General features: G+C 45.1%; 1 protein-coding gene across 2 annotated transcripts in view; it reads left to right on the top strand.

Annotated features, from left to right (window-relative positions):
- Positions 1–9,125, top strand: part of LDLRAD3 (low density lipoprotein receptor class A domain containing 3) — a 285,547-nt gene extending 276,422 nt beyond the window's left edge. For both annotated transcript variants that reach the window (XM_015114486.3, XM_001109580.5), the window contains exons 5-6: positions 4,041–4,386; positions 6,136–9,125. In XM_015114486.3, the coding sequence (XP_014969972.2) occupies positions 4,041–4,386; positions 6,136–6,373 (584 nt within the window). In that variant the 3' untranslated portion in view covers positions 6,374–9,125. The remainder of the gene's footprint in view (positions 1–4,040; positions 4,387–6,135) is intronic.
- Positions 9,126–27,333: the final 18,208 nt, after the last annotated feature.

The raw sequence follows: 27,333 nt of genomic DNA, 5'->3' as shown, positions 1-27,333 counted from the left end.
ACGAGAGCAGGCACCACTGAGTTATGCAACATCATAATTTCTCAGGCAAATGTGATCACTGTGTCTCGCCTGCCAAAGTGAAGAGATGTCTGAAGAGGCCTGCTTTCGGAGACATAAGTGAGACCATTAAGTTCCCCAGGCATTTTATATCCTATGCATTTTAAAGGGCTCCCACTTGTATTCTTAAAACCTCACGTGTTTACACAGAAGTCAGCATTTTAAAATCTCTGGACCATTTGTTTTCTGTGTGACAGTTTACCCACTTTCCTCCTTTAAGAAATACGTTTCACTGGCCAGGAGCAGTGACTCACACCTGTAATCCCAACAGTTTGGAAGGCCAAGACGGATAGATTACCTGAGCCCAGGAGTTCAAGACCAGCCTGGGCAACATAGGGAGACTCCGTCTTTACAAAATATGCAAAAATTAGCTGGGTTGTGTGGCGCACGCTTGTAGTCCCAGCCACTGAGACAGGAAGGTGGCTCGAGCCCAGGAGGTGGAGGCTGTTGAACCAAGATCACCACTGCACTCCAGCTTGGGCAACAGAGTGAGACCTTGTCTCAAAAAATATATATTAAAAATTTAAAAGCAATAAAAAATAAAAAGAAATACATCTCACTGGAATGGAACTCAGTCTGTTCATATCTTCTCCCCAACCCAACCCCATCCCCCAGAGGTGGCTCCCCCAGCTTTCTACCCCCGGTTTCGAGAAGTTGGTGAGGATAATGGTAAGAAAGGCAACACTACAATCTAGTGTTCATTAGTAAGGGATGATGGAAAATTCTGGAGCTGGATAGTAGTGATGGATGCACAATAACACGTATGAACGTTAATAATGTGTATGAATGTTAAGCACCCCTGAACTGTGCACTTTAAAATGGTTACAGTGGTAAATTTTATGTCTATTATTTATTATATAAATTATAATTATATGAGCAAATTCAGATGAGCAGATTGACTCAGAGAGGTGAATTATTTTGTCTAACATCACCTGCGAAGTAGGCAGAGGAACAGGACTAGAATTTAGATGTTTCTCCTTCAAAGTTATATAATAATTATCATTATTATTTTGTTGTGGTGGTGGTGGTTACAAAAAAGAGCTGGCATTACTGAGGCAAACCTTTGCCAGGCACTGTGCTCAGTGTATATATTATACTCTACCATCTGGATAATCCAGGGAGATACGGATACTGTTGTTTACCTAGGACCGCCACCATTTCACAGACGAGGAGGGTGAGGCTTCTAAGAGTTAAATAACTTACTTGAGCTCAAACAGCTAGAAGCAGTGGCTCCAGGATTCCCCCCAAGGCTCCTAACTCTGCAGTTCTCCCTGCTAGATAACAAAATAAAGAAGATATTTTAGTTTAAGCCTGAATTCTGAAACATACACATACACAAGCCTCCACCCAGCTTCTAATTGTCTAAGCGGAGAACAGACAGAGCTCCGGCAGAATCCCTGAATGACAGCTAACTGTCTTCAGAAAACATCCAAAAACCGCCTCCCTCCCTTAACTGTAGTGCAACATGATTCTGTCTTTCCGCTGGGCCCCTATTTGCTTCTCTCTGTGCAATGAATCATTGAAACAGTGACCGCCAGGGATTTGGAGAATCTTTGTAGCTTTTAGTCTATGCTTGGGTGTGGCTGGAGAGACAAATTAACACACAGAGCCGGACCTTGAAGGGGAAGGTCATCATTTGTCTCAGATTGGGATCGTTTGGGGAATCAGAAAATGTTTATATCAGAAAAGAAGAGAAGTCAATGTGTTTCACAGTCTGTGGTTTTTTGAAGGAGAAACATCTAAATTCTAGTCCTGTTCCTCTGCCTACTTCTTAGGTGATGTTAGACAAAATAATTCACTTCTCTGAGTCCATTTGCTCATCTGAAAAATAGGAATAACAGCAGCACTCACTTTACTAGGGCATGTGAATAAACAGATTTTTTTCCCATTGCGTGGCGGGTATTCATTGAGGGCCTACTATGTGCCAGGCACCATCCTACTCTCTCGGGATACAGCAGTGAACAAAACAGATGCACAGCTAGTGATGAGGGATGGAGTGAAGCCCTTAGCCGATGCCAGGACAGCGGACACGAGTCACCTGTAGTCGCTGCCACTGCTGCTATTTCATGGCTACATTTTGACCCCTGTGGACCCACTGAAGCCTCCTCACTGCCTCACAGGCGGAACAAGGACAGGGTCGTGGCCACCAAGTGTACTCACTTGAGCTGCATTTAGATTATTCTTCCAGCTAGGCCATGACAGTAGGTAGTGGCAGCTGTCTGTAAAGATGAGGGGTACCCAGCTTGGACCCCTGGTTTCCTCCACCTGCCTGGGCCTTACAGTGGTAGCCAGGTGTGTCCTGCTGACTGGGAAGCTCCTTACCTGAGTGCTTGAAGCATGGCTCTTTAGCATGTGTGCAGAGAAGGATATTATGATAGCAACCTGCAGGGGTGGGATATGTATCAAACCTCCACCCTGGAACTCCCGAGGAAGTGCCTGCAGATTGCCTGGCAGGTCTTACTCGGGTGATGTAGAGCAGAACGCTGGGGCCAGGTTCTGAAGTCAGAGCCCTGGACTCAACTCATGCACAGCTCCTTACCTCCAAACTGTGTGGCCTTGGTCAGGGGAACTGACTTCTCTGAGCTTCATTTTCTTCATCTAAAAAAAAAAGAATCACAACACCTACCCCATGGAGTTGTTATGAGGCAGGGAGATGTGATATAAAGCACGTACTTGGCCAGGCACAGTGGCTCACGCCTGTGATCCCAGCACTTTGGGAGGCCTAGGCAGTTGGATCACTTGAGGTCAGGAGTTCGAGACTGGCCTGGCCAACATGGTGAAACCCCATCTCTAAAATACAAAAAGTAGCTGAGCATGGTGGCATGCACCTGTAGTCCCAGCTGCTTGGGAGGCTGAGGTGAGAGAATTGCTTGAACCCGGGAGGCGGAGGTTGAGTGCACCGAGATCGTGCCACTGCACTCCAGCCTGGGTGACAGAGCGAGACCCTGTCTCAAATAAATAAATAAATAAATAAATAATCAATCGTGTATTTGTATGTACCAAACACATGCACTTACAGAGCACAGCGTGTAGCTATGTTCAGGGGCTTGATGAGTATTGACTCATTTCATGCTCAGAGAAGCCCCAAGAACTTGGCACTATTGCATCTCCATTTTGCAGCCGGGAGAGGGTAGCACTTCCAAAAGGCACACAGCAAGCAAGTTTTGAGGGGCTGGGATTTGAGCCCAGGAGTTCCTGCTGTGAGGCTGGGCTGTGCGGGCTCTCCATCCCAAAAGCTCCATGTGGGGCCTGGCTTAAAATAAATGATCTGCAGGTATGAGGACCCCAGAGGTACCGTACGCCTGTGTTCCTGAGGTGTGTTACATTATACATTTCTACTAAAGAACTGATTTCTGCCACCAAAACTCTCACTCCTGTTCCCTGGATAGTATATGAGTATATGATACTTTTTTAAACAACTTAATTGAGGTATTATTTGCAGTACTTAAAATTTGCCCATTTTAAGTGTACAGTTCAGTGATTTTGCAGGGGGAAATTTGCCAATTTGTGTAACCATCACCATAAACCAGTTTCAGAACATTCCCATCACCCCAACAAGATTCCTCCTGCCCACTGACTGTTAATCCCCATTCTCTTTCCCACTCCAGGCAACCACTAATCTACTTTCTGCCTCTGTAAAATCGCCTTTCCTGGAAATTTCGTATAAACAGAATCATACAATATGTGATCTTTTGTGTCTGGATTATTTTACCGCATCATGTTTTTGAGTTCCATCCATGCAGTAGCATGTATCAGTATTTAGTACTTTTTATGGCCGAATAATATTCCTTTGGGTGGATGTACCACATTTTGTTTATCCGTTCATCAGTTGGTGGACATTTGGGCAGTTTCCACTTTTTGGCTATTGTGAATAGGGCTACTGTGAACATTCGCATGCAAGTTCTGGGACTGACGTTGAAACACAAAGATGAGCCAAACTGGTAACCTTCTCTCTTTTCTCTCCTCTCTCTGGGGTTTCTCAGAACCTGGCAGCGGGCAGGTGTTTGTGACTTCAGAGAACCAGCTTGTGTATTACCCCAGCATCACCTATGCCATCATCGGCAGCTCCGTCATCTTCGTGCTGGTGGTGGCCCTGCTGGCACTGGTCTTGCACCACCAGCGGAAACGGAACAACCTCATGACGCTGCCCGTGCACCGGCTGCAGCACCCTGTGCTGCTGTCCCGCCTGGTGGTCCTGGACCACCCCCACCACTGCAACGTCACCTACAACGTCAATAATGGCATCCAGTATGTGGCCAGCCAGGCGGAGCAGAATGCGTCGGAAGTAGGCTCCCCACCCTCCTACTCCGAGGCCTTGCTGGACCAGAGGTGTGTGCTGGATGGAAGACATTGAGGCGGGAGAGGTCATCCATTGTGGGGAGGGGAACAGGTGCACACACTGAGGTTCCTAGGTCTTGCTGAGAGCCTGGCTTCAGCTGCCGTAGGCAGTGGCAGCATCTGACATTCTCCAAGTCCTTGCAAAATGCTCTACATGTATCACCTCATTTAATCCTCTCAGCGCCTCACTGTGGGAGGAAACTGATAGGAATGTTCCAAAACTGGCTTATGGTGATGGTTGCACAAGCCAGGAAATTTCCAAATTCTACAGATGAGGAAACTGAGGCTCTGGGATGTTAAGTGACTCATCTGAGGAACATATAGTTAGGATCCTGGCTAACTCAGAGGCCTGCTCCTCCTGGGAATGCCACTCTGGTCCATGTTCTGGCCACAGACCAGCTCTGAGCCTCACCTGCTACTGCAGAGCAGTGCCCAGTACATGTGAGAGGTTTGGTTAATATCTGTGGAATGAATGGATGAATGAAGAAGTGAAGGAATGAGAGAATCAGTGAGTTCCTTAACTTTGCTTGGCTCATTTATAAAATAAAGGAGGCGGAAAGGAGCACTTTCAAGCTTTTTTAAGCAGTAGACACCACATTGCAAATGGAATTGTACAAGAGCCCCCCAGTAGGTATAAAGCCAAGAAGCAGAGTTCTGTAGTTGAAGCAAGTAGTGGGTCCGTTTGCTGATCAGCATCCCTCTTCCTCGAGCTCTGCCATGTATGGCATTAGACATTTTGCAGGCCATGTTCTGATGGTGACTGGGCTCTTCCTTGGACCCTCTTCAGTGGCAGCTCTTATATTATTTAATCTTCGTTTTCCTTCCTCATAAAAGGTGAATAAAGTTTCAGAGGTCAGGGGAGGGGATGGCACTTAAGGATCTCTTTGCAAATAAGTGTAAGAATTCAGGACCTTCCTCACCTAATAAAGTTCCCACTCATAACCTCTCCATATGGACCATCCAGCATAGGGTAGGGTTAAAATTGCCGGATCCGGAAACAGAATGCGTGGGTTCAAATCCCAGCATTGCTGTGTACCAGTTATTTCTGATCCTGGGCCAGACATTGAATGTCCCTGTGCCTCAGCTTCCCCGCCAGAGTAGCAGGCATGAAAGTAATGCCCACCTCACAGCATTCCTGTGAGCATTAAATGAGGTAAGAAATGTAAGGGGCACGGCAAAGTGCCTCACTCACGCGGAGACTTCGGTAAATGAGAGCTAGAAAATCAAATGTCTTTTCTGTTCAATTCATTCCTTTCAAGCCCCTTCTGCAGATACAGACTGAGGTGTTGAGAGGATGTCCTCTCACCTACCCCAGTTCACAGCCAGGAAGAGTTAGCTTTCAGTAGAAATGCCAATTCCCGTGTTCCCATCAGAGGCCCAGTCAAGATACCAGCCCAGCCTCTTGACCACAGGGCTTTTGGCCAATGGAGCAGAGTGGCAATGCCGAACCACCCAGGTTGAGCCGAGGGACTTGGCGGGCGACCTCATTCTGGTTCTACCCAGAGGATATGGTTTTGGCACTGCCCGGTCAACCCGAACCAGCCAGAACACACTGGCCTTTTCTGTTCCGCCGTGGTTCCTGGTCCTTGAATTGACTGTCTTTGTACTTGGATGGAAAATCTCATTTCGCACTGGAAACACCATCTCAGAAATGGGCTGAAGTTGGCTTGTCTTGGCTCTAATGTGTTCTCTTCTTTTCCTGTCTCCACTGCCCCTGCCCCTCTGCTGCCCCCATCGCAGGCCTGCGTGGTATGACCTTCCTCCACCACCCTACTCTTCTGACACGGAATCTCTGAACCAAGCCGACCTGCCCCCTTACCGCTCCCGGTCCGGGAGTGCCAACAGTGCCAGCTCCCAGGCAGCCAGCAGCCTCCTGAGTGTGGAAGACACCGGCCACAGCCCGGGGCAGCCTGGCTCCCAGGAGGGCACTGCTGAGCCCAGGGACTCTGAGCCCAGCCAGGGCACTGAAGAAGTATAAGTCCCGGTTATTCCAAAGTCCATATGGGTTAATCTGCTCTGACTTGTTGCCGTTCTAACAATTTGTGCTCATGGGAAACATTTTAAGCACCTGTAAGGGCGTCTCAAGTTACGGTTTGGGATATTAGCTATCTCTGCATTCCCCTCCTCCCCCAGATTTCAGAGATCTTTTCCTGGCCTCTCAGTTGACGTGATCTGTTGTGCATTTTTTCTGTGAGCTCACTCTTCCTTCCCTTGGGGCCCGAGATCACACCCTTACTTTTCACATTATTCTGTTGCTATTGGAAAGACAGCAGATAAAACAGTATTGAAGTAGGCTGGGAGAGAGCAATGTTTCTATGCTCTATTATATGCAGAAATGCAGGAGATGCTGGACCAAATTCTCTCTGCTGGGCAGCTACCTGATGGCATTTGGGGATTTGGGTTACATGATCTAACCAGGAGGCCATCATTGGATGGTCACCCCCCCAAAAAAGACTTCCAGTTGAGCATCAGAACCTGCCTTGCACAATCCTGTATGTTGCCATCAGTTCAGCAGAATCAGTAGCCAAAGAAAACTTTGGACGTGAGTAACACCCTTCAGCAGTCACAATGTGATTATGGTTTTGTGAAGGACTCTGGAACCATCTATGCTGTATAAATTCTGGCTTTAGAAATTTGCCCAAGAATGCTTATTCTGAGAGCTTCCTCCAGCAGCATATATCATCAGCCTCATCCCAGAATAGGCAGGGAGCCCCTGCCATGAGTTGATATCCAAGTTCTCAGCTCCTAAAATGCAGGCTGCCAGGAGCCTACACCTGCCCTTGCACTACCAGCCACTTACCTGGTTTCTGGACTGCCACCCTCCCAGCTGACCCGCCCATAGCCAAGGAATGAGGACCTAACTTGAGTTGAGCCAAAATCTGACCTGGTTGTATGTCCCTGTGACCCACACCCAGCCTTGTCTTGCTCATTCGTGCAGCCTCAACACTGGCCTCCGAAGTTCCCTTAAGACTTGCAAGTCCATTTTACCTGTGCATTTGGACTTGAGGACACTGGTTTCTATCACAGGTGAGAGCTGTATTCAATACCTCCACCAAGAGCTCCTGGCTCCCTGCACTGTGCACGCTCCTCTTCCCAAGGTCCCACCCAGTACCAGCGCCTCTAGTTAGAGTTAGGATCAGGGTCAGGCCTCTCCCAACATCCCAGTAGTTTCTCCTCTGAGACACATGGGCAATAGACAATTTGGAGTCAAGGTTTCCCGTTTGGATTTATTTTAAATCTTTTAGAAATGCATTTGAAACAGTGTGTTTGTTTTTTCCCTTCTAGTTAAGGGACTATTTATATGTGTATAGGAAAGCTGTCTCTTTTTTTTTATTTTGTTTTTCCTTTAACGAGGTCCAAAGAAAAATGCAAAAGGAGATCACACCCTTGCCCCACGGAGCCCCGTGATAACAAGTCACTCCATACTAACCTGTGTGCCAGACATTTGTGCATTGTTGCACTTTGAGGTTATTATTTATCGAGTTCTTGAAGGAAGCAGAAAGAGGGACTCCTGTCTCCCTCCGTGTATAGTCTCTATGTTTGTGCTCGTTTTTCTCTTTCTTTCTCTGTGCCCAGCCAGCCAAAGGGCCCGCCTCCCGGCAGGAATAAGGGGTAAAATATTAGGCATTATTTGGCAAGAAACCACACTGACTGATGAGGGGTGAAATGGAACCAGGTAGAGCGACTCGGGGCAGCTGTCACCCATTCAGAACTTCTTTCTGCAGCTGAAGAAATGTTCTGTAACCTGTTTGATGCTAATTAAAATAGAGCCTGCAGGAAGTGGGGCTGAAGTGGCATTCAGTGATCCTGTTCTGTAGACTTTTCTTTCTTTTTTTAACCAAATCCAAAGGATGTTACAGGAAAGCTAGCCATTGGTATTTTGTTTTGTTAAAAAAAAAAAAAAAAAAGAAAGAAAGAAAAAAAAAAAAGGGAAAGGAACCTAGTTGCCTGTATCTTTCATTTTTAAAATAGCACTTGAGTTATTTTCTGAGTAATCCAATAAGGAACTTTTGATGACAGCTAGAATGTGTTAGAACTCCGGCTGAACATTTCATCTCCTGTGAGTCAGAAGGGCTTTATTTCTCCCTTTGATGGGGCCCTTTCTTCTTTCTGGTGCTCTGGAAGTTGTTTAGAGGAAAGAATTCTAATTTTAATTAATTGCGCAGTGAGTTAATCTCACTTGCTTTTCTGCTTCCAAGCATCTTAGGAAAAACAAATGGTTTTAGTAGATAAGGGAAGCCTACTAATGTTGTTTTTTAAAACAAACAGGGACATTTTTATTATAGATTTGGTTTTTTTAATGAATGTTTTTAAAAATATATAGGATACCAAAGCGGCAGGGTTTTTTGCGGGGTGGGGTTTGTTTTCCTACTCAAGATGGCAAATTAGCGGCCAGCAATATTTTTTAACTCATTCCAACCAGGAAGCTTTTTTATACATTGCCAACCAGAAAATGGTCTCGTCTCTTTTTTTTTTTTTTTACAAATGAGATCAGTGCTTTATTTTAGCATTAAATTAGTGACACTCTGATGGCTGGCCTATTACCTGACTCAGCTCCCCCTACCTTGAAATTGACATTTTTATAAAATGCAACTAAGTGATTAATAGTGTGTGATGCTCAAAGTTAATGTAAACTGGAAAGGTTGTATGTCTTTGCTTGTTTTTTGGTTAGGCTTGGTTTTGTTTTTTAATTTTTATACTTTCTAATAAATTTGCAGTTTCATTCTTTCTCTTTGTGCAAATGGTTCTTGACCCACTCATTTCCCTTATAGCAATATGAATAGTGGACAGTCACTTCTGTCATAGCTTTTGCAATGAATTTATGCTATAATAAAATGAGAAAAAGGAAGAATATGTTGGTGGGACCTCAAAATGTGATGGATGCTTCAGGATTCCACAGCTGATATGATTGGAATACAGAGCCAAAGTTGTGGACACCAGTTAATGTAATGGGCCCTGGGAAATCATACTGGAAGATGGATGTTTCTGCCTTTGCTACAGCATTGTTCAAGGGAAAAGGACAAGTGGCTGTGATAACTAACAGATTCTGACCACATATTCAGGAGCACACTATACCTCTTGCACAGGTGTGCTAGTAATTAGTTTCAAAACACAAATGGCTCAGATTGTCCCCACCAATGATGGGAACATCTTTATGCTTTTTAAAGTCTAGTTTTGGAGCCACATGTGGTCCAATGCAGCAGGGACATCTATGCGGGAAGGAAGTTAGGATGCTCCATAGGTCACCACCACCATCGTGAACAGAAGCAGTAACTCCAGCCCTGGCCAAAATGAAATCCACATGGAAATCCAAATGCAGGACCCATGGTACCAAGATTTAGATCATGTGTTGATCCCAGATTCCTCAAAAAGAAGACTGGGCTCTCAGACAGGTATATCCCAAGTATATGCTGTGTCATGTCCTGCCCCAAGTGGTGTAGAGTAGACTTTCCTAAGCCCCAAAGATTTGTCAGGTTACTCATTTCATCATCCCTCAAGGTACCTTATGAATACCATTTTTATGGATGCCAGGAGGAGCATTTTTTATAGATGCTCGTGCTTTGCAATGATTGTAAAGTACTCAGCTAGAGCCGGGGTTGATAAACTCTCTAAAGGGCCAGAGAGTAAATATTTTTGGCTTTGTGGCCATGTGGTTTCTGTAGCAACTGCAAAAGCAGCCATAGACAATACAAAAATGAATGGATGTGGCTGTGTTCCAAGAAAAGTATTTACAAAAACAGGCTACTGGTGGGATTTGATCTGTGGATGTGGTTTGTCAGTAATCTAAAGGATCACTTTCACATTGAGTTCATAGATCTAAAGCTAAGGACACTGAAGAGAAGAAACAGTTGTGTTAATGACTTGGAGTACTAGAACCTTTGAAATGACACCAACCTCAAAAAATTAAAAAAAGGCCGGGCATGGTGGCTTATACCTGTAATCCCAGCACTTTGGGAGGCCAAGGACGGTGGATCACGATGTCAGGAGATTGAGGCCATCCTGGCTAACACGGTGAAACCCCGTCCCTACTAAAAATACAAAAAAAAAAAAAAAAAAGTCGGATGTGGGGGCGGGAGCCTGTAGTCCCAGCTACTCAGGAGGCTGAGGCAGGAGAATGGCGTGAACCCGGGAGGGGGAGCTTGCAGTGAGCCGATATCGAGCCACTGCACTCCAGCCTGGGCGACAGAGCGAGATTCTGTCTCAAAAAAAAAAAAAAAAATTAAAAATAAAAAAACTCATGAAGCAGACAATTCAAGGCCCCTATTCTCTTTCAAAATAAGAAGATACAGGATTAAGATGAAGAGAGGCTTTCTTAATGAAGTCCTAAATATTTGGGTTGAATATAGCAATCCCAGAAAGAACAAAAAAAAAAATTCTACCCTTACTGGGAGTTCTTCAAGGTCATGAACTCAGACAGCAAACGGTCTTTTTTTTTTTTGAGACAGAGTCTCGCTCTGTTGCCCAGGCTGGAGTGCAGTGGCATGATCTCGGCTCACTGCAAGCTCCGCCTCCCGGGTTCAAGCCATTCTCCTGCCTCAGCCTCCCGAGTAGCTGGGATTACAGGCGTGTGCCACCACACCTGGCTAATTTTTTTGTAATTTTAGTAGAGACGGGGTTTCACTGTGTTAGCTAGGATGGGCTTGATCTCGACCTCATGATCCATCCGCCTCAGCCTCCCAAAGTACTGGGATTATAGGCGTAAGCCACCACGCCCGGTTCAGCAATCTGTCTTTTAGAGAAGGCCCATGGGAGTGAGTGACTTGAGAGGTCCATTTTCTCCATTGAGCTTGCAACCCACAGGCAAAGCAGTAGATTCGAAGAGTGAATTGAATGAGAAAGAGATTCAAGTGGCTGTAGTGGAAGTGTATGAGTGTACATAAGGAAAGACTGCACTCAGTGAGACCCTTAGGGAAAAGGTCAGTGAGGAAATACACTGACTCCCTTGACATCCTATAGCTAAACAAGTTCATAGGACATTAATTAGAACTCCTAGTTATAAGTAATAGAAATCTGACTCATACGTGATTAATTGCATTAAATTTTAGAACGTATATTGTCTAATGCAAATAAATCCAAGATTAAGGAACTTTTGGTTTCAAGCAGACATGGATCCAGCTGCACAACAGCTCTCATTAGGAATTTGTTTCTCCCTTGCCAGTTTCTCAGCCCTGCTTGCTTATAGAAAAGAGAGTTCCAGAAAACCCAGGTTCACAGTCTCGGGAGAGGCACTGTCTCCTAGCATCCATAGCAAACTTTAAACGGACTCACGATTGGTTGTTCTTGGTCATGTGACCACTACTGGGCATGGGACTCAATCCCTTGATCGACAGCCCCACCTGAATTACATAAAGTGGGAAAGAGAAAATTCCCACATGGAAAGAGTCTGGTAACAGACCAAATACCAATACGTCTACTATAAACCGTCACCAAAGAATGGGACACACAACTGGCTGGTACAATTTGTAATATACGTAAGAAAATAGCAGACAACTACAAGCTTCAGACAACATAACCATGGGCATTATATGGTCTGAAAGAAACAGAGGCCACGTTGCAGTGAAAATTTAAGGAGACTCAACAGCCTTTCCTTAAACCTATGAGGCAAGGTTAGTTTCAAGTTGGGGTTAGATCATGTATACTTTTGTGAGATGGTCATCAATAAGCTGTGTAGGAGGAATTCTACCCTAAAGATACCCCAAATATCTGTTGGGCTCAGAACTGTCTCCTAACCACTGAAATGGGGCAATTATCCTGCCAAGAGTTTCCCCATCCTTCACAGTATTTTTAAGCTGATGGATCAGAAATATATTCCCATTCATCACCCTTATCAAGCTACCTAAAGACCTAGACTCAAGTACGCATGCAGTTAATGAAGGTTTCCATAGTTAACCATTTTATCTATACCTGAAAGTTAGGATGTGTCAATATCTAGAGAACCATTCACTGGAAATTTTGGAACAGCTTGTGTCACTGGAGCTGAGGGACTGAATTTCCATTAGATTGAGAGCTTGAAGGCATAATCATGAGGAGCTGTGATGAAATATTGGAGGAAGCATGTTAATATAAATATGACTGATGCCTCAGCTGGGCTGAGTTGATAGTCTGAGCAAGGATAATTCACTCTACAGTTCTAATATCAGACTGTATTTGACTTTACATGCTTTTCAAGGTCACCCTTGACGGTGAGTCATCCCAGTGAGCCGGCAGAGAAAAGGCATTCCAAGGAGCACACATGCATGGGCAATGTTTATGGGCCAGACCTGGAAGCAACACACACACCTCCACTCACATTTCATTGCTCAGAGCCTGGTCAGTCCCATAGTCAGACCTACCTGTAAGAGAGGCTGAGAAGTTAGATTAGCTGGGTGTCCAGGAAGAACCAGAAATGGATTTTGGTGCTGGTTACCAAACCTGTGTTTGCACTCTTCTTCCCCTTCTGGAAGAAGACACCCAACCATTCCATCCAATCAGATTCAAGGTCTGGGATCTGGTGAAAATGTCTATGTCAAGTCCAAATGTGGCTTTTCTAGAATGACAACTTTTCAACCCCACACAGCTCATATATCATCTCTCCCCTAGATTGCCTCCTTTTGGCCTGTTCTCAGAATCTTTCTCTTTTCTTTTCTTTTTTTTTTTTTTTTTTTTGAAACAGGGTCTCATTCTGTCACCCAGGCTGGAGTGCATTGGCATGATCTCTGCTCACTGCAGCCTCAACCTCCCAGGCTTAAGTGAACTTCCCACCTCAGCCTCCTGAGTATCTGGGACTGCAGGCATGGGCTAACATGCCCAGCTAATTTTTGTATTTTTTGTAGAGATGGGGTTTCGCCATGTTGCCCAGGCTGGTCTCAAACTCCTGAGCTCAAGCAATCCGCCCACCTTTACCTCCCAAAATGCCATCATTCCAGGCACACAGCAGCGCTCCCAGCCTATTCTCAGAATCTTTGAATAACTTTTCCAGACACACACGACCACTCACAGCCTATTCTCAGATTCTTTGAATAACTTTCAACTCACTCCAGAGAAAGATCAAAATGCTAATCTATGGGACTTTCCACCACCTGGCTCTTCCCTTCTCCCTTACCCTGCCCCAGCTATCCTGACCACCCTCCTGGCTCGAACCCACCAGGCAGACTCTCAGCTCCCGAACTTTGTTCTTGCTGTTCCAGCAGAGGGAACAACCTTCTCAAGATCCCTAGAATACTCTTCCCCCTCGGAGAACCATTAGGAGCCACAGCCACTTGGAATCTTGCTATTGATGTCTTTGGGACCTCAGCTGTGGCAACACTGAGATTTGTGGAAGACAGAAGTTCCAGACTCCTTGATCAAGATACTGATTGATCCCTAGACTAAAGCAGTACATGAGAACTTGGGAAGGTGAGTTGAAATACCTTGAAATTATAAACAATACACTGGAATATGAAGAACGGGACTAAGTGATGGAGGTGGTACCTGAACACATGCCCACCTGGGGCCCTGCTCTTTTGGTGACCCCTCAATAAGTATGGCTCTTTTGCAAGAGGACCTGGGCCAGACCATCTTGGAAGTGTGTTCCTGGTGTGCCAGTCTGTGAATCAACTAAGAGCATGCAGACATGCCAGGCAACTTCCCAGGGATTGGACCACAGATTCTGTTTGAAAATGGTGGCATCCCTGGTTTGGAGATAAGAAACTGACACTTTGCTGAAACATGGAAAAGAGGTAAGAAATTATAGAAAGAGAAGACAGGGCCAACCTCCTTTTAAGTGAAAAATAAACTGCTTGAGTAACTCAGCCCTCAGTTACCAGGAAATGATGGAATGTGAATGTCTTGACCCCACTTGCTGGCTTGGCTTAGATCTAATAAGTGATCCTTCCATGAAAATGATGTTTGTGCTTGCCTGGTGTATCAGTTAGGATCAATCAGAGCCACTACAAGTATTACAGGAATAAGGGATTTCATATGGAAATTAGGGCTTACCCTGATGCGGAAAGAGCTGGTGGAGGGATGGTCTGGAAAGCTGGAGGATCCGGGACACTATCTCCATGGACACTAGCCTGGGGCCTGGGACAGGTGGAGGAACTGGAGCTGGCAAGGAAGGCCAAGAAGGTGCTGCTCTATTAAGTCTTCAAAATGGTATTGCAACAAGTGAGCTCATGGAGAAGATTGTGAAGCCACATGTCTGACCGCCCCAATACTTGGAGAATAATGACTTCTGCTCAAGTTCAATTATCTGGCCCTCCCAGAAACTCTTCAAGCCACTTAATGAATTCCTTTTTTGTTTAAATCAGCAAAACAGGTTTCATCATTTGCAGCAAACATCCTAACTAATCCAATATTCAGCCCAGGTGAGTTGTGGGAGAGATGAGCACTGGATCTAAAGTCCAAAGATCTGAGCTCAAATCTCAGCTCTGCTCCCCATCTTGTGACTTCACACGTCAGTCTGTCTTACCAAAGCTCAGTGTCTTGTCTATAAAATGGTTGTAATAGTCATTACTTCTTCAAGCAGCATTTGAGAAATCCTTGCAATATTGCAAAGAAAAGTCCCTTGTGAAGGGCAATAGACTTTTTTTTTTTTTTTTTTTTTTTTTTGAGACAGAGTCTCGCTCAGTCACCCAGGCTGGAGTGCAGTGGCCCTATCTCGGCTCACAGCAAGCTCTGCCTCCCGGGTTCACACCATTCTCCTGCCTCAGCCTCCCGAGTAGCTGGGACCACAGGCACCCGCCGCCACGCCCGGCTAATTTTCTTTTTTTTTTCTGTATTTTTAGTAGAGACGGGGTTTCACCGTGTTAGCCAGGATGGTCTCGATCTCCTGACCTGGTGATCCGCCCACCTGGGCCTCCCAAAGTGCTGGGATTACAGGCATAAGGCACCGCGCCTGGCCTGGCCGGCAATAGACATTTTTAATGGGAAGTCCTGTCATTGTTCCTTCACTATGGATCCAAACTGCCCTTCCTTTTAAATGCTAAGCAACTGGGAATTTGCATTAAGCAAATCATGTCAGGACAAAATCTTGACTGCACTTGCACCCAGGAATTGAGTGAGTCCATTCACATGCCCTTTTTGGAAAGGAGTAATATGGTTTAGCTCTGTGTCCCCACCCAGATCTCATGTTGAATTGTAATTCTAGTGTTGGAGGAGGGGCCTGTTGGGAGGCGATTGATTCATGGGGGTGGATTCCCCCATGCTGTTCTCGTGATAGTGAGTTCTCATGAGATCTGGTTGTTTGGAAGTGTATAGCACCTTCCCCTTTGCTTGCTTTCTTCCTCCTGCTCCCACCATGTAAGACGTGCCTCCTTCTTCTTCGCCTTCTGCCATGATTGAAAGTTTCCTGAGGCCTCCCCACCCATACTGCCTGTACAGCCTGCAGAACCATGAGCTAATTAAACCTCTTTTCTTTTTTTTTTTTTTTTGAGACGGAGTCTCGCTCTGTCGCCCTGGCTGGAGTGCAGTGGCGCAATCTCGGCTCACTGCAAGCTCCGCCTCCCGGATTCACGCCATTCTCCTGCCTCAGCCTCCCGAGTAGCTGGGACTACAGGTGCCCGCCACCGCGCCCGGCTAATTTTTTCTATTTTCAGTAGAGACGGGGTTTCACCGTGGTCTCGATCTCCTGACTTTGTGATCCGCCCGCCTCGGCCTCCCAAAGTGCTGGGATTACAGGCGTGAGCCACCGCGCCCGGCCTAAACCTCTTTTCTTTACAAATTACCCCATCTCAGGTAGTTCTTAATAGCGTTGAGGAAATGGACTAATATATTAACTAACAGGTAGAAGAATGCAGGGAGAAGGGAAGTAGAGCTATTTACTGTCACTTGATGATCTAAGTGGCCGAACGCAGAGCAGCAATGCCGATAATAATAGTAGTAGTAATAGCATTTATTCTTCAGTTATTTTGTGCCAAGCACTTTGTTAACACATAATCCTCCGAATCAGGAGCTGGCAAATGTGACCCACAACCCAAATCTGGCACTGCTTATTTTGTCAATAAAGATTTATTGGGACATATTCCCATTCATGTACTACTGCCCTGGCTGCTTTCATGCAGAGTTGTAGCATGAAACATACGCCCAAAATATTTGCTGTTTGGCTCTTTCTAGAAAATTTTGCTGACTCTACTCTGAATGAACCATGGAAGATGGATACTATTATTCGACCCCCTTTCCAGATTGGAAAACTGAGGACTAGAGCTGTAAGGAGCTTATACTAACACCAAAAGCTAGTAAATCCTCAAGCTCGGATTTGAGCTCAAAGCCCAGGCTCTAATCACTGTTTTAGCCTTGCCATCATTTTAGGTGAGTGATGTCCCCTCCTTTTTCTGTTTTCTGTTGCTTTGGGGGACATTGGTGTGGGGCAGTCACTGCCTTCCACCTCAAGTGATGACATCAGGCTTGGATTGAAATGTCTACTTCCTGCCTTCAGGCTCTAGAGCAGAACTGGATGTTTCTTCCCTAGGGGTTATTTGCTGCCTTGCTGCTCTCAAAATCAATCAGTTCCCTAAAGCCGTGGTTCTACTTCTACTAAATGGTAGGAAATCTGTGCAGTTTTGGGGGCTGAATCCAGGGCCCCTGGAGAAATGGAGCTTTGCCAGGCAGAGCTGGCTTTGCAGAAGCTCTCCCTTTTGGAGCGTGAGTTTCCAGGGTTTCAGCTCACATGACTTTGGTGTCCCTGTACCCCAACCCCCACTGTAGGGAGCCCTGGACCCTAGAGGGTGTTTTGGCATTTTGCTGTACTTCTCATCTGAGTCCAAAGCTTACTTGGGACGGATTCGCCTCTGGCAGTAAACAACCACAGACTGTGGATGGTGCCGTGGCAGATGCTCCTCCGGAGAGGGGCTCTCGGTCTGGGCACCTACCCACTGCCTGTCTGGGCAGAATTAAAGGAGGGAGCCAGAAGAACAGTCCTCTTCTCTGCGACTTCCCAGTTTAAATTGCTTCTTCACATCTGTGGTTTTCTTTTTTTTAATTTTTCTATTTTTTATTTTTTAGAGATAAGGTCTTGCTCTGTCACCCAGGCCGGAGTGTAGTGATGCGGCCACGGCTCACTGCAGCATTCAATCCTCCTGCTTTACCCTCCCCTGTAGCTAGGACTACAGGCATAGGCCACCACACCTGGATTTTTTTTTATTTTTTATTTTTATTTTTGTAGAGACGGGGTCTTGCTATGTAGCCCAGGCTGGTCTCGAACTCCTGGTCTCAAGCAATCCTCCTGCCTGCACCTCCAAAATGCTGGGACTACAGCTGTGAGCCACCACACCCAGTCATATCTGTGGTTTCTGACTGACTTTGTCATCTTAATTCTGGTGTCATGAAACATTTCAGAGTTGGGAGAAACTGGGGGCAGGAAGCAGTCAGGAAGCCCCTGGGCGAGGGGTCTGCCAGGGCGAGGGGTCTGCCAGGAAGGGCTTGGCCCATTGGTACGAAGCCTGAGAGAGTGGGTTGGTGTCCACCCTGCTCAGAAACCTCTTTCAAGCAAACGAATGCTGATAGAATGGTTCCGCCCTTCACAATGAGTTTCCCCTGGCCCTTCGTACCACTCAGAATGAGCTCCTCTATCATCTCAGGGTGTGCCAGAAAGATAATCTGTTATGCACAATTCCCAAAGATAGGCAAGCCCAGGCCAGTCCTGGCTTCCATGCGTCCCAGGGCTTTTTCCATGTCTAGGACCCTTTTCTATGCCTCAGCAACCCTGTCTGTAAAATGGGAAAGCAACTGGCCAGCAGCCCAGGGAGAATCCCCATTCCGGAGAGCCTTGGTCCCAGTAGACAGGCGTGGGGCTCGGCAGCACTGATAGCAGGGAAATTCTACCTCTCAAAGAAAGGGCTGGGGGAGGGTTCTGCAGATAGTCTCTCAATAGGCCTTATATCTTGACTAAATTGCATGTTGGAATTTAATTTGGAATCCCTGCTGTTTCCTTGATGAACGCAAACCACACTGCAATTAGAGTGATGAAGCGGGCTGCTGCCATGTCTGACAAGGGTGATCTGTTTGAGCAGGGAGGGAGGGGACAGGCAGTTGGCAGGTGGCTGGTGGACTCATGCTGGGCATATTCTCAGCATCTCTCCCACTAGACAGAGGTCCTCAGGGGAGAGAAAGGAGTTCAGAGGACAGAGGTTGTGTGCTCTCACAGCTCACAGGGCAGAGTGGAGGGGAGAGTTTCAGGGGACTTTATTGGATTGTGCTCCATGGCTTATCCACTGCAGTGTCCTGGGCCCACATGACACCAAGTACAGCAGACTAAGCTCATGACTTCGGTCTCAGAATCTCACCTCTTCCATCATCCCACTATGGAAGGAAATAAACTTTTATTGAGCACTTCCTATGTGCCAGGCACTGGGGTAGGTGCCCTAAAGGCATTATCTTATTTAATCCACCCAGCCACCTCATGAGATGGGTGCTGTTATCATCTCCATTTTACAGATGCAAAACCTGTGAGCCAAGAGGTTAAATAACTTGCACACAAGGTCACAGAGCTCATAAGTGATGGCGGTAGGTAGGATCTCAGCCTGATGGTCTGGGTCTAAGTTCCCTTTCCACCTTACCCATGCATCCGCCAAGGCCCTAGCCTTCCAGAGACTGAGCTGGTCTCTCCCTAATCATCTGCTACTTCCTCCAAAGGATTCTTGCTCCTGCTATCTGCACATGCCCATACTGGCTCATTGAAAGGGGAATTTGCTCCCTTCCCACCCTCCTCGCTGCTTCTTCCCTGCTGGAGGAGGACTAGCTTATCTGATGCATTCATGTAGGAGAGTTGCCCATTCGTGGGACCATATGAAACAGGTGCGCTGAGCATACCCGCCCTCCCAGTCTCTGGGTGGAAAGCAGACTCTACAGAGTCCACTGCTGGAAGCCTGAGCCGGGTGTTTGCTCTCTGACACCAGCTCTTCCATCTGGGGCTAGATCGAATGCTCAGTGTGGCCGTTTCTGCAGAGAGATCGCAGATAGAGGTAGAAAAAAAAGCTTCATTTGGCCTCAGTCTTGGTTGCATACTCTCAAACCTGACTTTTGAGCCCCATTTTGTTCAGTTCTCTGTATTGATACATTATAGGCCAGAATTCAGGAAAGGAAGAAAGAGGCTATTGCTTTAAACCTAACCCCCAGCTTACAGGCACCGGAACTGGATACCCTTGCTCCCAGGCTGGGGCGCTGCAGTGGAGGAAACTTTTCCAGAAACTGCCACAGAGCACCCAGGCAAAGGATATTTCCTGCTGGACTCCCAACACAATCTTCTTCCTGATACTCCAAATCCAAACCATCAGAGAGGAGATGCAAGAAGAGTCAGAGACTCCCAGAATCAGACGCAGGGGAAGAACAGCAGCAATTGCACTGGAAAGTTTACATATTGACAGTGGGACCTGGAGCAGTAGAACAAGTATGGACCTCATAGGCAGTGAACCTGAATTTCAATCCCGGCTCTACTCCTAGCTTGCTGTGTGGTCGTTTTGGGCTTAACTTCCACGTGGGTAAAGTAAGAATATTAAGTAACTGCTAAGTCATTATGCTACTGTGATTCTAATGTGATTAACGGACATGTGAAAGCCAAAGACAATAGATCAAGAGATCCTGAGTACTCGTGGTGACCCCCCGCTGAAAACAAGTGGCAAATATACCTCAGGCCTCTTATTCCACCATTCATTCTGCAAACATGTAGTAGAGGTCTGTGGTGTGTGGCTTGTGCCGGGAGGTAAGAATTCATTACAGAACAAGAACGTTCTTCGTCTCACGGATCACCATCAAAGGGAGGGAAGGACAGTGTCACAAGGGCATAAGCACAGAGGGGCTGACTACAGGCCAATCTCAGCATCTCCTGATGTCACTGCGGTGATTAGGCTATAGGTTTGGCTGCTTGACTGAGACCAAAACTAGACTTGCTCAAACAAGATAGATATCTGTTTCTCCCCCACCTAGCAGTTCAAACACAAGGCATCCAGGGCTGTTATAATGGCTTCAGGATATCAGGGACTGGATTCCTTCCATCCTGAGTCTCTGCCATCCTTGTGTGTTGCCCTTGTTCCCTTGTCTGACGATGGCCCACCACCATAGCCATTGTCCAGCCAGCAGGAGAGAGGAGGAGGAGAAAAGGGTGGTGCAGCCCAGAAGTTGCACACCTCCCTTCTGCTCATGTTCTATCAACCAGAGCTTAGTTGTATGTCCATATCTAGTCCGTAAGGACGTTGGGAAGGGTGGGCTTCTGGGGGCAGCCAATGTGGAGTGCCTAGCTAAAGACCAAGGATTCTCTTACTGTGTAAGGGAGAGTGGGAAACAGAGAACAAGCCATCACTGCCAGACTTGTTTTCTCCTTCTTTTAAACCATGACTAAATCAAATATAACAGACTTAGCCCATCACGTGTCAAGTGCTGTCGTAGTCCCAGAAGACAGAGTCCACACCCTCAGAGCATGTAGGTTGGTTGGAAACCAGAGAACGTAGGACTGTGGGACTGCTTTGTAGTAGGGAACAAATCAGAAAAGCAGCCACTGTAGGTCTTTTAAACAGAGGACAATCAGTACAAGGAATTGGTTATTCAGGGAATGGAAGAACTGATAAACTGAACAACCCAGAGACTAGAAACTGCAGGAAGTCATTTCACTCCCAGGCTGCAGGGACCAAGGGAAGAGCCAAAATCATGGTGGTTGATGCCCAGTGGACTCTGGGACCACAGAAGGAAGAACTGTCCAGCGGGAACTGGAGCCAACAAGGAAATACAGTTAGAGCTGAGGCTGCCACTCGAGGCAGAGCAAAAAATGAAGAAATATTCTGGCTTCTCCCTTCTTCCCACCTTCTGTCAGTGCTGCCCATTGGCCAAATTTAGCTGGACGCCAGCTGGAAAGAGATTCTTTAAAGTGTAGTTTTCTGCAGTGTGGAGCAGAGCAGAGAGCAGGGAACGGCTGGCGGGTGGATCTGAGTACAAACAGGCTAGCACAGGCCAGCACAAGGCCAGAAATACCCAAGGGACAGACCTTAGAGTATATTATTGGAAAATTGTATTTTCTCCAGTCTAGCGCTAATTAATATAACAGAGTACGCTTTGATTTTTATAATAAGATAAAAGCCGGATCCTTGATTTTAGAAAAGGATAGAGCACATTTGAAAGTAGAAGACCCATGTATTAGTTTCCTATTGCTGTTGGAACAAATTATCATCAACATAGTGGCTGAAAATGACACAAACGTATTACCTTACAGTTCTGGAGGTCAGAAGTACAAAATGGGTTTTACAGGGATGAAATCAAGATGTTGGCAAAACTGCATCTCTTCTCAAGGGTCCTATAGATAATCCATTCCTTGCCTTTTCCAGTTTCTATATATTGCCACATTCTTTGTCTCATGGCCAACCTCCAACCTCTGCTTCTGCGGTCACAGGTCCTTCTCCCACTTTCCCATGTCCCTCCTACAAAGACACTTATGATTACATTGGGCCCATCCAGATAACCCAGAATAATCTCTCCATCACAGGATTCTTAACTTGATCATATCTGCAAAATCTCTTTTATGATGTAAGGTAACATGTTACTTAGGGTGAGGATTGGGATGCAGACATCTTTGGGGAGGCCATTATTCTGCCTACTACAACCCTCATTCCATTTTCTTCCTAGATCTGAATCTAGGCCCCCAAAGATTATCAGCATGCAAAAGTAATTACAGTCAAGTTTCTTCAGGCCCTTGGTAGGTCTCCTGTAGGTACTCTGTGGACCATGGCTACCCTTTGAAAGTTAACACACAATATGTCTTTGGAGGATGTGCAGAGGGAGTTCAGTCAATACTGGCTTCCTTCCTGGTCGAGCGGCATTGGATCAGTTAGGAATACTTTGGGCTGCAAGATACTAACACATCTGACTCAAATATGGTTTGTCAGTTGTTGTTGTTTTGTTTTTCTTAATAGCAAAAGTCTATAGGTGGCTGCTGGCCTTGGTTCAGTGGGTCAGTGATTTCAGGGCTGGCATCTCTGGGAGTCACTTTCAAGTTCCCTAATGCTTTTACCTCACTCACTGGATGTCTGCCCCAGCTCTAGGCATAATGCTTTTGCTTCACTCACTAGATGGCTGCCCCAGATCCAGGCATCATGTCCAAAGTCAAGTCAAGAAAGATGGAAGAGATGGCAACAATAACTACGTCCCTGTTGTCAGGAAAGCAAGCTCTTCCTGATCCCCCAGCAGACTTCCACTTACATGTCATTGGCCCAAACAGTCATGTCACCATCTTTAGCAGCAAGGGAGGCTGGAAAAGTGAGTATTTGACATTTCCAGCCTCTATAGTGAAGTTGGGTGAGCAGGGAGGAGGTTAGGTATTGAATTAATCAAACAGAAGAATCTGTCACCACTACCTTTCTTGGATTTACTTAGTTCCTCCCATTGAATGTATAGATGAAATATAGTTATTTTGGGCTGATTATACCTATCAGCAACTTTTATCTCACCATTCCTCTTCTAACCCTCATCAAAGTCAGCTCTTTGGAAAAGCTCATGACCTCTCTGTCCATCCTTGTTGACTCTAGTGGCAGGCTAGTGCTGGGACCTGGGGAGTTTGCTAGAGACCCACAGCATGGATGACCATGTTTGCTGCTGCTGATGACAGTCTCAAAAATAAGTATGAAATGGGTTCTATTATTATTTCCATTTTACAGAGGAGGAGACTGAGGCTCGGGAAAGTTTAATGACCTTTCTCAAAGTGCCACCTCTACTAACAGCCTAAGTAGTTGGTGACTATGATATACCTCCTCCTGGAATTCACTTTCCAGGAAGAAAGGACCAAAGGCAGAAACTGTCTATTACTACAAAGCCAGGGCAAGAATGTTGCAAGATTAATGATCCAAGTGATAGCTCCAGTGTCCAAAATTTGTTGCATGTACAGCATCAGTAGAGTTGGAATGTGATATGAAGATGCAATGAGCACACCACACACTTAGCCTTGTCCCACAGTTCATTAATCACCCTCAATTCAAAAGCATTTATCATGATTAGATCCAGCTCAGCCCCCGTGGTAAGAGTTTTTTTTTTTTACTTTTTTTTTTTTTTTTAAATAAATACACTTTAAGTTCTAGGGTACATGTGCACAACATGCAGGTTTGTTACATATGTATACATGTGCTATGTTGGTGTGCTGCACCCATTAACTAGTCATTTACACTACGTATATCTCCTAATGCTATCCCTCCCCTCCCACCCCACAACAGGCCCCGGTGTGTGATGTTCCCCACCCTGTGTCCAAGTGTTCTCATTGTTCAGTTTCCACCTATGAGTGAGAACGTGCGGTATTTGGTTTTCTGTCCTTGTGATAGTTTGCTGAGAATGATGGTTTTCAGCTTCATCCATGTCCCTACAAAGAACATGAACTCATCCTTTTTTATGGCTGCATAGTATTCCATGGTGTATATGTGCCACTTTTTCTTAATCCAGTCTATCAGTGATGGACATTTGGGTTGGTTCCAAGTCTTTGCTATTGTGAATAGTGCCGCAATAAGCATATGTGTTCGTGTGTCTTTATACCAGCATGATTTATAATCCTTTGGATATATATGCAGTAATGGGATGGCTGGATCAAATGTTATTTCTAGTTCTAGATCCTTGAGGAATCTCCACATTGTCTTCCACAATGGTTGAACTAGTTTACAGTCCCACCAACAGTGTAAAAGCGTTCCTATTTCTCCACATCCTCTCCAGCACCTGTTGTTTCCTGACTTTTTAATGATTGCCATTCTAACTGGTGTGAGATGGTATCTCACTGTGGTTTTGATTTGCATTTCTCTGATGGCCAGTGATGATGAGCATTTTTTCATGTGTCTGTTGGCTGCATAAATGTCTTCAAAGCTGGAGGCATCAAGCTACCTGACTTCAAACTATACTACAAGGCTACAGTAACCAAAACAGCATGGTACTGGTACCAAAACAGACATATAGACCAATGCAACAGAACAGAGCCTTCAGAAATAATACCGCACATCTACAACCATCTGATCTTCGACAAACCTCACAAAAACAAGAAATGGGGAAAGGATTCCCTATTTAATAAATGGTGCTGGGAAAACTGGCTAGCCATATGTAGAAAGCTGAAACTAGATCCCTTCCTTACACCTATATAAAAACTAATTCAAGATGGATTAAAGACTTAAATGTTAGACCTAAAACCATAAAAACCCTAGAAGAAAACCTAGGCAATACCATTCAGGACATAGGCATGGGCAAGGACTTAATGACTAAAACACCAAAAGCAATGACAACAAAAGCGAAAATTGACAAATGGGATCTAATTAAACTAAAGAGCTTCTGCACAGCAAAAGAAACTACCATCAGAGTGAACAGGCAACCTACAGAATGGGAGAAAATTTTTACAATCTACTCATCTGACAAAGGACTAATATCCAGAATCTACAAAGGACTTGAACAAATTTACAAGAAAAAAATCAAATAACTTCATCAAAAAGTGGGCAAAGGATATGAACAGACACTTCTCAAAAGAGTTTTTTTTTAAAATAATGCAAATAGCAAACCATATCTTCCCTGTGGCTTCTACAGTTCAGGGTCTGGAGGTCAGGCTCCCTAATTCATTTAGCAAATATTTATTGAGCACCTACTGTGTGCTAGGCACTGATCTAGATGCTGAAAATCTAGCAGGAATCAAATACATCAAAATCCCTGCCCTCATGGTACCTATATGTCTCCTCCAGTGAAGAGAAATGCAATAAGCGAAATAAATAGGTGAAATATAACGATTGTTACATGGTGTTCCCATAATCCTAGGAAATAATTGGTTGTTCCATAATCAAGATGACAAGTTTCCATCACTTTGTTTTAAACCTATCTAATTCATCAAAGACAGTCCTATAATCTTTGTGTCAAAGAAAAGCTAATTTTACAACTTGGACAAGTTGATGAGTGGTAACTCACTTCAATGATCAAAACTCTGAAAGCCAACCAATCCACAGCAGCTTCATGATGTGGAAGTAAACCAATTCCTGGTGGACTCGCTTATGTGAACATCCTTCTGAGGCTGATATCAACCCACCCCTGCCTCTAAAAACAACACAACCTGAAACATTCTTCCCAACAACTCTATAAAAGACTGGCAGTTTGCCTTGGTTGGAGAAATGTTCCTGACTACAATGGGTATTCTTTACTTAAGAAAGATATTCAGATTTTAAGTGGTGGTCTCCTCCTTTGATAAATCTGGAGGTCCCAATGAGGTTGTGTTGAAAATGCCTAGCTAGCAGAATTCCATGGCACTCAACAACAGATGCTTTGAGCCCAGGTCCTCTGTGCCCTAATTCTACTTACTTTGTGGATTTTCCTCACGTGTTTCATTAAAATGTCTTTGCTGAATTTATTTTGTTATCCTAGATTTCATAACCAAATAGTTCTTTGTACAAGAAAATGAGATCTCAGTCTTTTTGTATAATTAGCACTTCTTTGGAAATGCATCATTTGGTGAATATTTTTGCCTTTAATCTGCTTATTCTTTTCGTGCTTGCTTTGCTTTTGTTTTTATTTGACTATTTGTACAAAGTCTCATCTTGTGCAGCTCTGATTTGATCTGCACTGTCTTGTGTCTGTTAAATGCATGAGAGAGTGCTCCACAAGGATAGCTGGAGGCATGGGCTTCGATCCCATCCAAGCTAGCCCTGAGGACTGCAAGTCGGAGATTCAGGAGATAAGCAATTAATTCATGCAAAAGTGATGGATCAGATTTTGCTCTCAATCCCTTTCCAAATTTTGTGAGGATGTTCCCTGTCTTAACAACTTGTAAAGGAAGGTAATTTTGTTCAGTCTATCCCAAGGTCAACAATTGTTGCATCATTGGTTGTGTGACCTCTTCCTAGATTCTGCTTGGTTGGTTGAAACACTCTTTACAAGTACACACACTTTTGACTAACTATGGTGGTCCCTTTGTCATGAGATTGGCTAGGTCAAAGCCCCAACCCTTTCCTAACAGAACTCCTGCTTTTTGTATGAAATTACTTTTAACTTGGTAAGTGACAAAACAAAATTGTTTTACTTAGTATATTAGCTTGCTAGGGCTGCCATGCCAAAGTACCACAGACCAAGTGGTTTAAACAACCGAAATTGATTTTCTTGAAATTCTGGAGGCTAGAAGTTTGAGATCAAACTATCAGCAGGATTGGTTTCTCCCTGTGTTGTCATATGGGTCTTCTCTCTGTGTCTTTCTGTGTCCTAATTGCTCCTCTTCTCCTCCTCCTCCTCTTGTTCCTTCTCCTCCTTCTTGTTCCTTCTCCCTCTACTACTCCTCCTCCTCCTCCCTCTCCTCCTCCTCCTCCTCCTTCTTTCTTTTTTCTTCTTCTTCTTTCTTCTTTCTTCTTTTTTCTTCTTGTTGATAGGTCTTGCTCTGTTGCCCAGGCTGGAGTACAGCGATGTGATCATAGCTCACTGTAGCCCCAAGCCATCCTCCTACCTCAGCCTCCCTAGTAGCTGGGACTAAGGGCATGCACCACCATACCCAGGTAATTTTTATTTTTATTTTTTTAGAGATGAGGTCTTGCTATGTTGCCCAGGCTGGTCTTGAGCATCTGACCTCAAGCCATCCTCCTGCCTCAGTGTCCTGAGAAGCTGAAATTACAGACTTGAGCCACAGCACCTGGCTCTAATCTTCTCTTGTCACAAGGATGCCGGTCAAATTGGATTAGGGCTCACCCTAATTACCTCTGTGGCAACTCTATCTCCAATTACAGTCAGATTCTGAAATACTGGGGATGAGGACTTGAACATATGAATCTCAGAGAGACAAAATTCAGCCCCTGACACTGAGAACTGATCATTTTGGGGAAATTGTGACATGTCAAAATTAAGAAATTAATACATTTCACAATAGCTCTGGAAAATGCTGAGAAAAACATATTCAAAGTTCAGTAGTCAGCTTTTTTGATGAATAGACTAAGGACTCAAAACAAAGTATTGATATGGACAGAACCTGTCACAAAAGTTCTACTTAGCTCCCGCTTAGACTCAGAACTCTCTCCT

Source organism: Macaca mulatta, chromosome 14, assembly GCF_049350105.2.
Source record: "Macaca mulatta isolate MMU2019108-1 chromosome 14, T2T-MMU8v2.0, whole genome shotgun sequence".
Lineage (NCBI taxonomy): Eukaryota > Metazoa > Chordata > Mammalia > Primates > Cercopithecidae > Macaca > Macaca mulatta.
This window is presented reverse-complemented; position numbering and strand designations above follow the sequence as displayed.